The sequence below is a fragment of the Pyxicephalus adspersus genome, chromosome 4 (genome assembly GCF_032062135.1).
Source record: "Pyxicephalus adspersus chromosome 4, UCB_Pads_2.0, whole genome shotgun sequence".
Taxonomy (NCBI): domain Eukaryota; kingdom Metazoa; phylum Chordata; class Amphibia; order Anura; family Pyxicephalidae; genus Pyxicephalus; species Pyxicephalus adspersus.
The window spans coordinates 145,268,352-145,281,176 of record NC_092861.1 but is presented as its reverse complement, the minus strand read 5'-3'; the positions used below and the strand labels follow the sequence as shown (position 1 = coordinate 145,281,176).

At 39.5% G+C, this 12,825-nt stretch overlaps 1 protein-coding gene across 1 annotated transcript; it reads left to right on the top strand.

Moving 5' to 3' along the window:
- The first annotated feature begins 246 nt into the window (after positions 1 to 246).
- SLC30A10 (solute carrier family 30 member 10) lies at positions 247 to 12,362 on the top strand. Its single transcript, XM_072409879.1, has 4 exons — positions 247 to 1,745; positions 3,918 to 4,004; positions 4,356 to 4,595; positions 8,729 to 12,362. Exons 1-4 carry the CDS (start codon positions 1,193 to 1,195, stop codon positions 9,205 to 9,207), a joined length of 1,359 nt encoding a protein of 452 aa, XP_072265980.1. The 5' UTR covers positions 247 to 1,192; the 3' UTR covers positions 9,208 to 12,362.
- The last annotated feature ends 463 nt before the right edge of the window (positions 12,363 to 12,825 follow it).

Genomic DNA, 12,825 nt, shown 5'->3' with positions numbered 1-12,825 from the left:
TGTGTGAACCCCCAGCAGACAGGTGGGCAGAGATTCACCCAGCAGGAGGTGGGCAGAGATTCGTCCAGCAGGAGGTGAGCAGACATTCACCCAGCAGGAGGTGGGCAGAGATTCACCCAGCAGGCAGGCAGTGCCATGTGCTGTCTCTGTGCTGTGTACGTGCTGCTGGAAAAAAGGAGCGGCCGGGCTGGGCGGTGACATCACCCGGACTTATCTCACCCGGCTCCATATAAAGCGCAGAGCTCAGCCAGGGGACACAGCTGGGAGAGGAGCTGCCGAGGCACCTGCTGATCCACCTACCTGCACTACAGCACCCCTTCAGATCTACCTACCTACACTGCAAGATCCCACTGCTGATCCACCTACCTGCACTGCAAGATCCCACTGCTGATCCACCTACCTGCACTGCAAGATCCCACTGCTGATCTACCTACCTGCACTGCAAGATCACACTGCTGATCAACCTACCTGCACTGCAGGATAACACTGACAATCTACCTACCTGCACTGCAGGATAACACTGACAATCTACCTACCTGAACTGCAAGATCCAGCTGCTGTTCTGCCATTCTACACTTCAAGATCCTACTGCTGATCAACTTACTTGAACTGCAAGATCACACTGCTGATTTATCTTCCCAGCAAAATTACACAGCTGATCTATCTACCTGCCCCAGCTGATCTACCAACAAACACACCAAGATCCAGCTGCTGATTTACATACCTACAAAGCAAGATCCAGCTGCTGATCCACTGCAAGATATCCCTGCTCACCTACCTACCTGCACTGCAAGATATCACTGCTCACCTACCTACCTGCACTGAAAGATCCCACCGCTGCTGTAAAGAAGCTTAGCAGTTCTATTCTGTTGGCCTCTGTGTTACTATTGTGTTTCAGTAGGCAGTACTGTATGGTTCTACTTAATATATATAGAAAGTACTGATACATAATAAAGTAAAAGACATTTCAGACCTCAGTTAGTCGGGTGCTGGTCTGTTCACTGCACAGTAGACCGTTCACACTGGCTTGCACACTGCTTGGTGCTTGGTGCCCTATGCTCAGTATCTGCAGACATTGCAGAGTAATCACAACCAATACCCAGGTACAGAGCTGACAGTGGCCTAATCTGTTACCCCGCTGACCCTCTCATTCCCCTTTTCTTGGCACTGATCATTATTACTTCTTGCTGCCATGGGGCGCTACACTGGGAAGACCTGCCGGCTGATCTTCATGCTGGTCATCACTGTCATTTTCTTTGTGGCAGAGTTGGTGTCCGGCTACCTGGGCAACTCCATCGCCCTCATCTCAGACTCCTTCAATATGTTATCTGACCTCATCTCATTGTGTGTGGGCATTACAGCCAGCCGCATCTCCCGTCGCACAAACTGGGGGCCTCGGGTCTCCTACGGCTATGCCCGGGCAGAGGTGGTGGGTGCCTTGTGCAATGCCGTCTTTTTGACCGCCCTTTGTTTTACCATCCTGGTGGACTCGGTGCTACGGATTGCCAAGCCTGAGAAGATCGATGACCCGGAGTTGGTGCTGATCGTGGGAGCCCTGGGTCTGGGGGTGAACATTGTGGGCCTGCTGGTCTTCCAGGACTATGGAGCTTGTATGCGAGCCATTCGGAGGTGCACAAAGAAACAGGATCCAGAAGCCCCCCAGAGATCATCCGCTGACCAACTGAACGTCACCCCCTATAGAGCAAACAATCAGGGGGCAGAGAGTGAAGACCACGAAAGAGCAGGTGCCGTTCGGTTATATCACTTTGGGGTTTGGGTAGTGGGGTCTTTAAAAGCGCACAAATGGGCATCTTTGGAGCTGAGCTGTGTAAATGTGCCCATTCACCCACTTATTATTAGCTGGTGAAAAAGTTGAGCCATGTGGGCCAACATTTAAACCTGCTGGACATCCAATAGCAGCTACGATGCCTCAACTAAATATTTGTTTTGGCAGAGTAATAAATTCATGTCAGTCACTTTTAGTTATTTTATAAGGTTGGCCCCTGGATATTATGGTTATAATATTTCCCTCACCTTCCAAAAACATTTCAGGCTACACCACATTGTAGTGCCAATGCCAACCAGTTTTAATAAATCCCTAGCGCTCCTTACAAAAAAACTCATTTTGCTAAATATAATGTTTCTCATATTCATTTTTTAAGCCAAGCAATTTGTTATTTTTAGCTGCAATGGTCTTGGCAAAAAATATGTGTTATATCGATATAGTGATGGGTATAATTATTTTTTTGATGCTAACCCTCCTGTTATCGCAGCCCTGGGCAGCGTCTTCAAGTCTCCCCATGTTACTCAGACAATTTTTTGGATAAGCCAGTGTTCATATATCTCCAATAAAATGGCAAGTGCCAGCATAACAAGCAAATGGCAAGCTTGGCTGGGACTTGTGATTCTATCATGTTTTGTCCTGTACTATGGACTGTAATAAAATACATTAGTACCATGCACTCCATAGCCTGCTATAACCTTGTAGTAAAAGCAATTTCATGAGTCATATCTGTGGTCTAAGGGTTAATGACTCAATGAACAGTGAGATATCTTTATCTTACATAACCTAGCAGAGTGCACATGTAGCGGATGATATGGAAGAACAAAACACAAAGGCACAAGCGAGAATTCTATATATTTGTCTTTGTATTGTGTATATACGTATATAAAAAACACAAATATAATACATAAATTATTAGTTCTGTTTCATGAGACTGAATGATGATTGCTAATTGGTTACAGTGGTATATTTCACCTTGCCATCAAATGATTTTACTAATATTTCCTAAATTAGCATGAACTATTTGTATTTGTTTTGTAAAAGTACCAGGGGCACCTAATGCATGGTAGCCATATTTATTTAACACTTATGGCACCTTACTGTGCCCTGATGTTTTTACAAAAGACATACATGGAATAAAGGGTCATAGGGTCACAATGGATATTGCCTCTTTTTAGGTATGACCCTTTCATAGGGTACTAAGGTTCTCTTGACGTCACCCCCCAAAAAAGCTTCCTTTACCCAAGCCCTTATTTCAATATGTATGACTACTAGTTGGCTCCCTTTATCTTTCCTGGGCATAAATGGGCAGAGATACCCCTGCATCAGTTTTTTATCCAGCTGTGGTTAGTACAAACCCATATATTGGGGCCTGGGTTCTTGCATGGATTCCCCTTAGAGTCCCTACATATAAATGGGACAAACAAGCTGTTCAGCAAAAAGGGCATTGTACAGAAAGAATGGAATATTTGCATCATTTATAAAAGTGTAGATCAACTAAAAAGCTGAGTTGCCATTAGCTTTTGCCACTTTTAACATCAAGAATGCTATAGGCCAATATTGGAATTAATATTGCTTTTTAAAACACCCCGTTCAGCACTTTTACCGCTGTTTGCCACATTTGAAAGAGGAGGGCTTTTACTCTATTCAAGTGAATGGGGCTGCTGATCACTATTATAGGTATCATCCACTGATCACCAAGAAGCAATTTTAGAAATATGGCATTAAAAAGTGATGACAAGGGATAAAAAAGTGGAGAAATAAAACCTTTATAGGCCTTATAGTGTCTAATAAACTAAAAATGTTGAAATCCAACTAAGAAAGAAGTACAATTTTGCTTCGGTTTGTAGGAAGAGCTCACCATACATCTGTAAGAGATACGGTATCTGAAGCCAAGGGGTGACTCAGTTTTCCGGCAAACAGATCATTTTCGGATTAAGAAAAATTGGCTTTTCCGGGCATATTAATAGTGAATAGCGACTGTCTTCTATGAAGCTGGCCGTGATGTTGCTCTCATATGTTGGAGAAAACACTGTTTTTGTGTTGTCGTTGGCAAAGCTGATCTTTTGAAAAACTGGTGTTTCTTCTGTTTGTAGAACTTATACACAACACAGCGTTTCTTCTTTGGCTACAGGTGACTCTCTAGAGGATCAAGATTTTGACTTGGAGGATGAGAAGTCCAAGAGTGATGACAAGAATGCGGCAGCCCTGAACATTAGAGGTAAATGTTCTCAAAGGATATGCTTTCTCTTCCGTCCAGTTAGTTTTTTGATTGACAGCAGCAATGGGTTCAATGTTGGTGAATTATAAAGCCTCTCATTCTTCTATCCGGAGTACCGATGTGTAGGGTTTACAGAAAACAGATATCAAGAGAAATGCCATGCAGGGTACATCAGCAGACTCTTCTGTTTGCAAAGGTGTCAAAAGTCCCTGGGCTATATAATATACTGCTATGTAGTATTGGTTGGCATCCAATATTTATCAGAAATTCAAATGCCAATTTTAGTTAGTGTAAACTTTTAAAAAATGAAATGTCTGCTGTTACTGACAATATTTCTTTCTCTATCTGCAGGTGTCCTGCTACACGTTATGGGTGACGCTCTGGGGTCAGTGGTTGTTGTGGTGGCAGCAGTCATATTTTACATCAAACCTTTGCACAAAGACCAGCCTTGCAACTGGCAGTGTTACATCGACCCCAGCCTTACTGTAGTCATGGTGGCCATCATATTATTCTCAGCTTTCCCCCTCATCAAAGAAACAGGCACCATCCTACTCCAAATGGTCCCCAAGGATGTGAATGTTGGTGACATTGGTAAGAAAAGCTTATACCGTAGTAGTTTTGGTTGTTTGTATTGGCTTTAGGCATATTGGAGTACTATAGAACACTGAACCCAAGTATTTGATGTTTCCATGTACTACTGTTACAATTTTAACAAGTTTCTGGAATAAATAGAGCAGGGTTTCACAACCAGGGTTCCATGAAACCCTAGGGTTCCTCCAGAGGTTACTGGGGGTTCATTGAGCAATGAGCAGTTTGCGTCTCAGGTCAGTTTAACTGCCACCAATGGTTATTGGTTATATGGTTAATGGTTATATAAAACACCACCTTTTTGGCTACCTGTAAGAGTTGAAAATTTTCCCAATGGTCAGCACTGTACAATACATTCTTCCAGTTGACTACCACACTGTACTGTGAGCTGTGGATATAGTAATTTTAGAAGGGGTTCTCTGAAGGCCTGAAAGTTATTTCAAGGGTTCCCCCATGTTAAAAAGGCAGAAAAACGCTGGAATAGAGTTTGCAGCACATGTTGTCCTTCCATTCACTCATGGAAGAGCCTAAACAAAAGATGTTTTTTTGGGGTATAACTGTAACTTCTGCGTTTCCACTTTGTTGCACACCATCAATGACCAATCACTTGGTCCAAATGTTTACCTGTAGTGGTGGCATGGAGGTTTATTAACCTTGTGCTAGGAAAAGGTTGAAGCCTACTTTTTAAGAAGAGCATATGGTTGGGTGGTGGTAAGTGTGGACTCTTGGTCACCTTACCTTCTTGGCTCCAGGTTGAACCTTTGTCTTTTTTCCCCGAATAGGCACAGAACAGGTTTAACTGTTAGGGGTTGCTAGGGAAGCAGCCAGTCCAGAGGTTCCTATATCTGGCCTTGGACTCAATTTTGTCTGGAGGACTCCATGGCAAGCTTGGAAACACATTTACACAAGGCTCCTTGTAGCCTGCTTATGGGCCTCCTCCAAGAGTATATTATGGAGAACATTTTACCATACCATCAATTGCTGGCAGTGATGTCATTGTCCTTCCAGAAAAATATTCCTGTGGAATGGAAAGCAGGCAGAATCTCATGGGAAGGCATCCCAGTCAATTGCAAGAGTGTTTTCTTGCGAGATGTCATCTGCTTTGCATTCCACGGGGCTTCCACAAAGTATGGATGAATACTGGAAGGATGGTGATGCCAGTCTTGCCTTGGCGCTGTGGGCTGAAAACGCATAAGGTAAGGATAATTCTATTTTATTCATCTACATATATTAGGCGATGTGAAAATGGACCATCCAATAATTGAAATTTTTTTTATTTAATTTAATAATATTAGTTGTAAGGGCTCCATTGTGAAATACCCCTATTGCAGTATTTACCTCCATCCACAAGTCTCCTTACAAGTCTGCTTTTGGAATTCCTGTTTATTATCATTAAACTGGTAAATTATATCTCATTAATGTATTTCAGTTTTAGATTAAGTTGGTCTTTAATTAAAACCTTCTTTAATTAAAAGCATGCCAAATTGTGCAATATAGCTTGGTATTTCTGGGCATAAGTCCTGTCCTTGTTGTTGATGATTGACATTACTGGCCAAACAAGCCTCCTTTTATGCACTGATCCTTATAAATCTATCTTCACTAATTAAAGGAGGTGCTGTACTCATTATTAGCTCATCATGATAAAACTTTACTGGAATGAAGTATTTAGAGAATAAACTCCTTCAACCATGCCATTGTTTGTTTGATCTCAGTTGGCGTTGCTCTGTGTACCTTTGTTTTCTTACCAGGAAATAAACACACATTGCACAAAACCCAGCACAGTTTACATGCTAATCCTTCCTTTTGAGCTAGTGCCCAGTGGTAAGTTTACGTTTGTTTCCTGGGATCAGATGTTTATTGCAATATGGCTGACATTAAACTTGAATTATCTACTATTATTGGGCTTGTAGAGACCAGAGGTCTTCATAATGATCACAGGGTGGCTGGGCTCTAAATGTACTTACATTTTGTGAAAAAGTAGATTACTGGTGTTAATGGCTTTTAACACAATGAGGTTGATTTTGACCAAAGCAGATCCTGGTGTAGTAGTGGCATGTATACAAACAAGGATTAATGCAAGGTTTGCAGTGTACAGATCACAGAAACCGCTAGTGTATGGGTTACAGAAAGGATTTTTTGGAGGTTTATCAGAGGGTTAGTGTTAGAATTACAAGAGGAGTTAGTGTGAGGTCAATTCTGCAAAGTTTCAGTAAGCGGGGAGTCACACCTCCATAATTCAGGCCACTGATGGGAGCAGTTGAGTACATTTTTATTGATTCTGGCACTGGTGCATTGTGATATTATCTTTTGGATTACAGGGAGTGTTAAAGTTATGATTACGGGGAGCATTGACATAAGAGTTATAAAGAATGTTATTGGTGGGTTTACAGAATGAGTTGTTGGATTATTGAATTACAGGGAACATTAGTGTTGGGGTTACTGGGATGAGGGTTACAAGGAAAGTTCTTGGTGGGGGTATAGACAAGGATAGTGTTGGGCTTACAGGGAGGATGAATTTTAGGCTTTCAGAGAGGATTAGTGGTATGAGAATTTTGGGTATAGTGGTATGAGTACAGGGAAGATTAATGGTTGGCCTACAGGATGGGATATTGTTAAGGTTATAGGAGAGATTTGTGTGGCCAAGAAGGGTTACTTTTAGGGCTACATAGGGTGATTAGCAGTTGTGTTTCAGGAAAGCTTAATGTAAAGGTTGAAAGGAAGCTTAGTATTAAAGTTATAGAGAGTGTTAGAAAAAGTTATATTGATAAAAAATACCAGTATTGAGCTTCCAGTGCTGACTGCTACCATAATGTTATTGATAAAATCATTGCATTCTGGTCAGATTGCTTCCTTTTCTATGTAAACTTGGTAATTCTTGGAATTTTCCAATGTGTTGCAACAATTACAAGTGTTTCTGGTACTCACAAGATTGTATCGCTTCTTACAAGTGACCTGCTACTCTACCAGAATATTCTAAAAGGCTAAAATTGCTATTCAGGTCTTTTTTGAAACTTTACTGAGTTTGCAAGGATTTAGTTTCTAAAACTTTAAAAATCAGAATACACATTAGATGACATTTTATGTATTTGTTATGCACACACACAAGGTCCTCCACATGTGAATTAAAAGTCTTTTAGGTTAATATGCAATGTGGAGGGATGTAGTAGGATCTTGTTAGGCTAACTCTTGGTGAATGTTTTGGCATATATCTCCCAATGTCTTCAATCCTATAGAGACCAGAAAATTGCTTGAGGGTTAATTAAAAAACTTTCACTTTTCTCACATATTTACAAATGTATGCTATTCGGACTTGGTATTTACTCTAAATTAGAACAGGTTTCCTTCTCTCTCCTTTTGTGCACCTGTCATGCTAGTGTTTAAATGATTGAAAAACTGCTACCACCATAATTTACCTTAAAGCATACCTATAGGCCACATAAACCTGCAAAACCGGGCCTGGGACCATAATGCAGACACATCTAAGTACCTACACATACAAACACATACTGAACTTTCCCCACCACACTTGCAACCATTAGGGAAGGGTCAGGCTACAGGATAGCCAAAAGAGTTCTGGTTGTTGTTTGCTTTCTAAGGTGACTTAATACTGGGACTTTTTGCAGATTAACCTGGGGTTTTATCAAGCCTACGGGTACAGTTTAAACTAGTACAACTTGTACCTTTATAATGAATGGTTCCATGGCAAGCTCTGTGCAGAAGATCAGCATGTTGAATGAAACAACAGGTATTTCAGGGTCTGACGGCTCCTGGTGATGTGACAAAAAGTAAGTATGGAATGTTTATTCTGTGTAGGCACATTAAACTTTTTTGAAGGTCCATGTGTTGTGCCTCCAAAGAAAAGATTACTGAACGTTAATTGAACAACCCATTGCCTGGTCAAGTGGGAAATTTCCAGTTGTTCACTTTACTGTATGTCTTCCAACAAGTACAGATATAAGTTGAATGCTCAGAAAGATAAAAGGAAGAGACTTAAAGTGACTTTTGTCTCTCATTGTCATTCTTTTTAATTTGGGGCAAAATTCATTATGTTACTCATGTATGATGACCCCTCTGATTTGGTTATTTATGACAGAGGACATTTAACAAGCGTCTTTTCTTTTTTTCCATTTCCATAGGTTACAAATTATCCCAAATTCCGGGTGTGCATAGCATTCATGAAATCCACATATGGGAACTGGCTAGTGGGAAGAACATCGCGACTCTTCATGTTAAGTTCCAAAGCCTTGAGGACTACCAGGCATCTAATCGCAGCATCCGTAAGATCTTCCATGCAGAAGGGGTCCATGCCGTCACCATTCAGGCTGAGTTTACCAAAGAGAAGGATTTCTCCTTAGCCTGTAGCAATCCCTGTATCTCCAAGAACTGCGACGGCTACCTCTGCTGCAGCCAGGAACTCATCCCTTACACCGAGACCAACGGCAAGGCTCTGAAGAAAGGCAAATCGTCTCAAGTATGGTACCGAAGTGATGACAATAATACTGATGCCAACATGCCAGTTGACCCTCTGTACGTAGGGCCTCCAGAAATAAAGGTTACAGAGGGTGGGCTAAACCCAGAAAATGAGGCTCTAAATGCAAAATCGACTCGTTTTTAAAGCTATTTAAATGGACCAAAGTGACTTGATGAGTTTTAACAGTTCTCTACTTAAGGATCAAATTACTTTAATGTGTGATAATGATGTAATTTGTAGGATTGTCATCTCTTTGTCCTGTGATAGACATTACTGTTGATCACTTGAAATGCAGGGTATACCTCTTAAAGGAGAGACACACATGAACAAAAGTCATTGAACGCACAAACACACGATCAAAGGCACACTGAAATACACTGATGTACTTACACAATGGAGTTTGGGTGCCCATAATCTATAATTGTATTGCTGCTTTCTAAATTATTATGGGACTTAATATACATTTTGGTTCATAAAGGACTCTCACGTTTGTCTGGTGATATCATAGCTCTTAACCTTGAAGTGCAATTACTTTGTTTTGCTGTATGCCTTTAAAATGTTCACTCCCTATCCCAATTGTAGCAGAACCTACACAATTTACACAACCTACATTTTTGTGGGTAGTTTGGCAAAGGATCTGGTTTTCCAGACCCCTTTTAAAGCATTTATAGAGTATTGTTTTTGGAGTTACCAGATATCACTGTAGAGTTCCTAGAAATATCTGGAAAAAAATTGGTACTAACCATATAGACTATTGCTTTTAATTTCCAACCTAGCCTGTAAAAAACAAAGGTGTTTGATTGGCACAAGCAACAAGACCATCACTTCCTTTGAAGAATTTATTAATTAGAGCTCACTGAAGGCAATTTACAAAAAGCAACGCAATGGCAAATTGGTTTCCTATAGCTAGAAATTAGGTTTCATTCAATTTTCTTGGCTCCTTGCCCTAATATGCACTGTAGCAATGTTGTTGTTAAGCATATATATATGGAACATATGTGTATATATGGATCATATCCTAAAGACGATTGTATCTTTTTATATATTCACTCTCTGAACTCAGGTTTTTTGTTAATGATGTCTTTGTTGGTTTATAATTACACTAAATATAGATTGTTAGATTAAAAATAATACACAAAAAGTAAATATAGTAAAAACTCTTCTGTAGGTGAAAACATGTCTGTAGTAGATAGATGGAAATAAAATATAATGAAAAAATATAACCTTTTCTGAACACCCTGACACTTATTAAATGCTGGGGGTAGCACTGTGTCACGTCTCATATCAAAGATGTCATTGAATCCTAAAAATGTGATTGGCTCATCCCAATCAGTAGTGATTGTTGAAAAATATTCTACGATGATTTGTTTTGCCAGGATGTCTGATGGCCAATTAGGCAATAATGCAAAAAGTAATGTGGAAAGAATCAGCATTTATCCAAATGAACTTCTCCATGGATTATGTAGCATCTGAGTCTAGCTGAATGGATATGATGTAGTATAATGGGCACATACTACAAATTCTGTTCCTCTAAAAATCCAAATCTGAAACAAAATTTGACCCCACTGCCATTATTAAGGCTGTACGTTCATTTGCAAATATGAGAAATGGAACAAACCAGTGTCTTGTTTTATTTATCTTGGTTTCTTTATTCAAATATCAGGAATAAAAGTGTACAACAGATGGGGAGATCATGCTTACTTATTCATAATAAGGCCCATTTTTGCATGAAATGCGTTCTTCACCGCTTGTTGTACTATTTTAACTCTGATGTTTGAACAAAGATAATGATAGCCTGGACATCACTTTGTGCCATTTTCTATAAGTTGCAAGAAGAATGAGTAACTAGTGTTGTTTTGAGGACCATGAAAGCAAGCATGGAGCCACCTGGAGCAATAATATTGAGTTATGGGGTTGTCCAAGCCATGCCTAGATTGAGCTTGGCTGATACGTCCATCACCCACTACCCAAACAGTTCTATGAACCCTATCAGCAGTGACGGGGGCTGTTTTAGCTTTCATACACCAGATTGGGCTTACATGACCACTTAATGGCTCAATAACACAATACCTTACAATGATGAAATTTTTTTGCATTCCGATTTCTAGACTTTTTTATTCACCATTGCGCTTTACTGAATGAAGCTGAATGACTCAAGCTAGATAACATTTAAAAAATACAAACTGAGCAGTAACTGGCCCCATAGAGGATTGGGGTGATTTCTTGTGCTGATAATTTACTTAGTATAATTTTTTAACTTGTATAAAAACATTCTCCAAAGGAGCTGATCGCATGTTGTGAAAACATTTACTTTCCCAATTCCTCATGTTTTTTTTTAATGGTTTGTTTCAATGCCTTGGGCAATCAATGTCTGCCTGTGACAATTTAATGACAGATAGCTTTGATTACACTCTCAGATACTAGTTTTACTTCATTTTTGTTCACATGTATGATGGTGACATCAAAACATCAGCTGTTGGAGCCGTCAGGAGGAAACCACTTCTTCTTTCTAATGCTTTGCTATGGAAAAGATTAGTAAAAAAGATGCATAAGAACTAGAGCAAAAGTGGAGCCACGTATACTGGATGCCATTTTTGATGACAGAGCTATATTCTTGATATTATTTGTTCCAGTGATTTAATAAGTTTAATATTTCTTCAAAATTTAAATTGGTTATAATTTTATGGATATAGAGTATTTTGTTTTGCAAAGTCATACTATTTTTTTAAACAGCATCCTATTGGCTTGTTCGTACAACAGTGATCCTCCTATTGGGCTCAAGTTATCCCTCCAGCCTAGGTATTGTCCAATCAATCTGTTAAAGAATATGTTTAATCTTCTATTTTTTTTTTTAGTAGAAACAATTAGATTTTTAATATAACTTTCATCTATTTCAACATACAAAACCAATAAATCAACCAGGTACAGCCCATCCTTTCACATCTTTGGAATATTTTCATCTATCTGCTACAGAACATTCACTAATAAATTATGGTCTAACCCAACACAGAGGGGATATTTGTTTCTAAAGATAAATGACTCTGGGTGTATATATGTTATACATACATATATTGTTATTTGTTTTTATATTATCAATTCATGTTATTGAGACATTTTATTATAATACACACAGTCTAAAGTTCAACTAATCCAAGTTTTTTTTTTTGTAATGATAAATTGTATTTGTCAAAGAGTTTTTTGTTGCTATCTTTGTATATTTCATGTCTGCTGTATGATAATGTCAGTTTGAGTGGCCATCATGTATATGGTAATAAAATAAATGTTTATTTTTGTAAAAACTTTGATGACATTGCTGTGTTGTTTTCAGTGCTGGAAATAGAGTAAATGTTCTAATATGCTGAAATGCAATGGTAAAGCTTAAGCTGTGTCCACATGCTAGATGGTTGTCACCTAGATGAATAGACACCTTGGGTAAAAATCTAGCATGCATACAGAAGTCCCCAACACCTTAGTCACCCTTGTGGATTAATGATTGATCAAGCAGGAATAACTGTACTTTCCTATAGAGGAGAGCACAATGGGGTCCTCATCCTCCCCTCTCTGCTCTTCATAGAACAGCGCAGTGTGTACAACACTTATTTGTTTCCCTGTCACTGGGAAGGATCCTGAACGAATCCAGGTTTGCTGGATCACCTATGATAGTCTATCTTTTCTAGTCTTGGTAATGATCCCAAAATATTTCAGGTTTGCTGGACCATCAATGACAGTCTATTACTCCAGTCTTGGTAATTATCCCAAAAG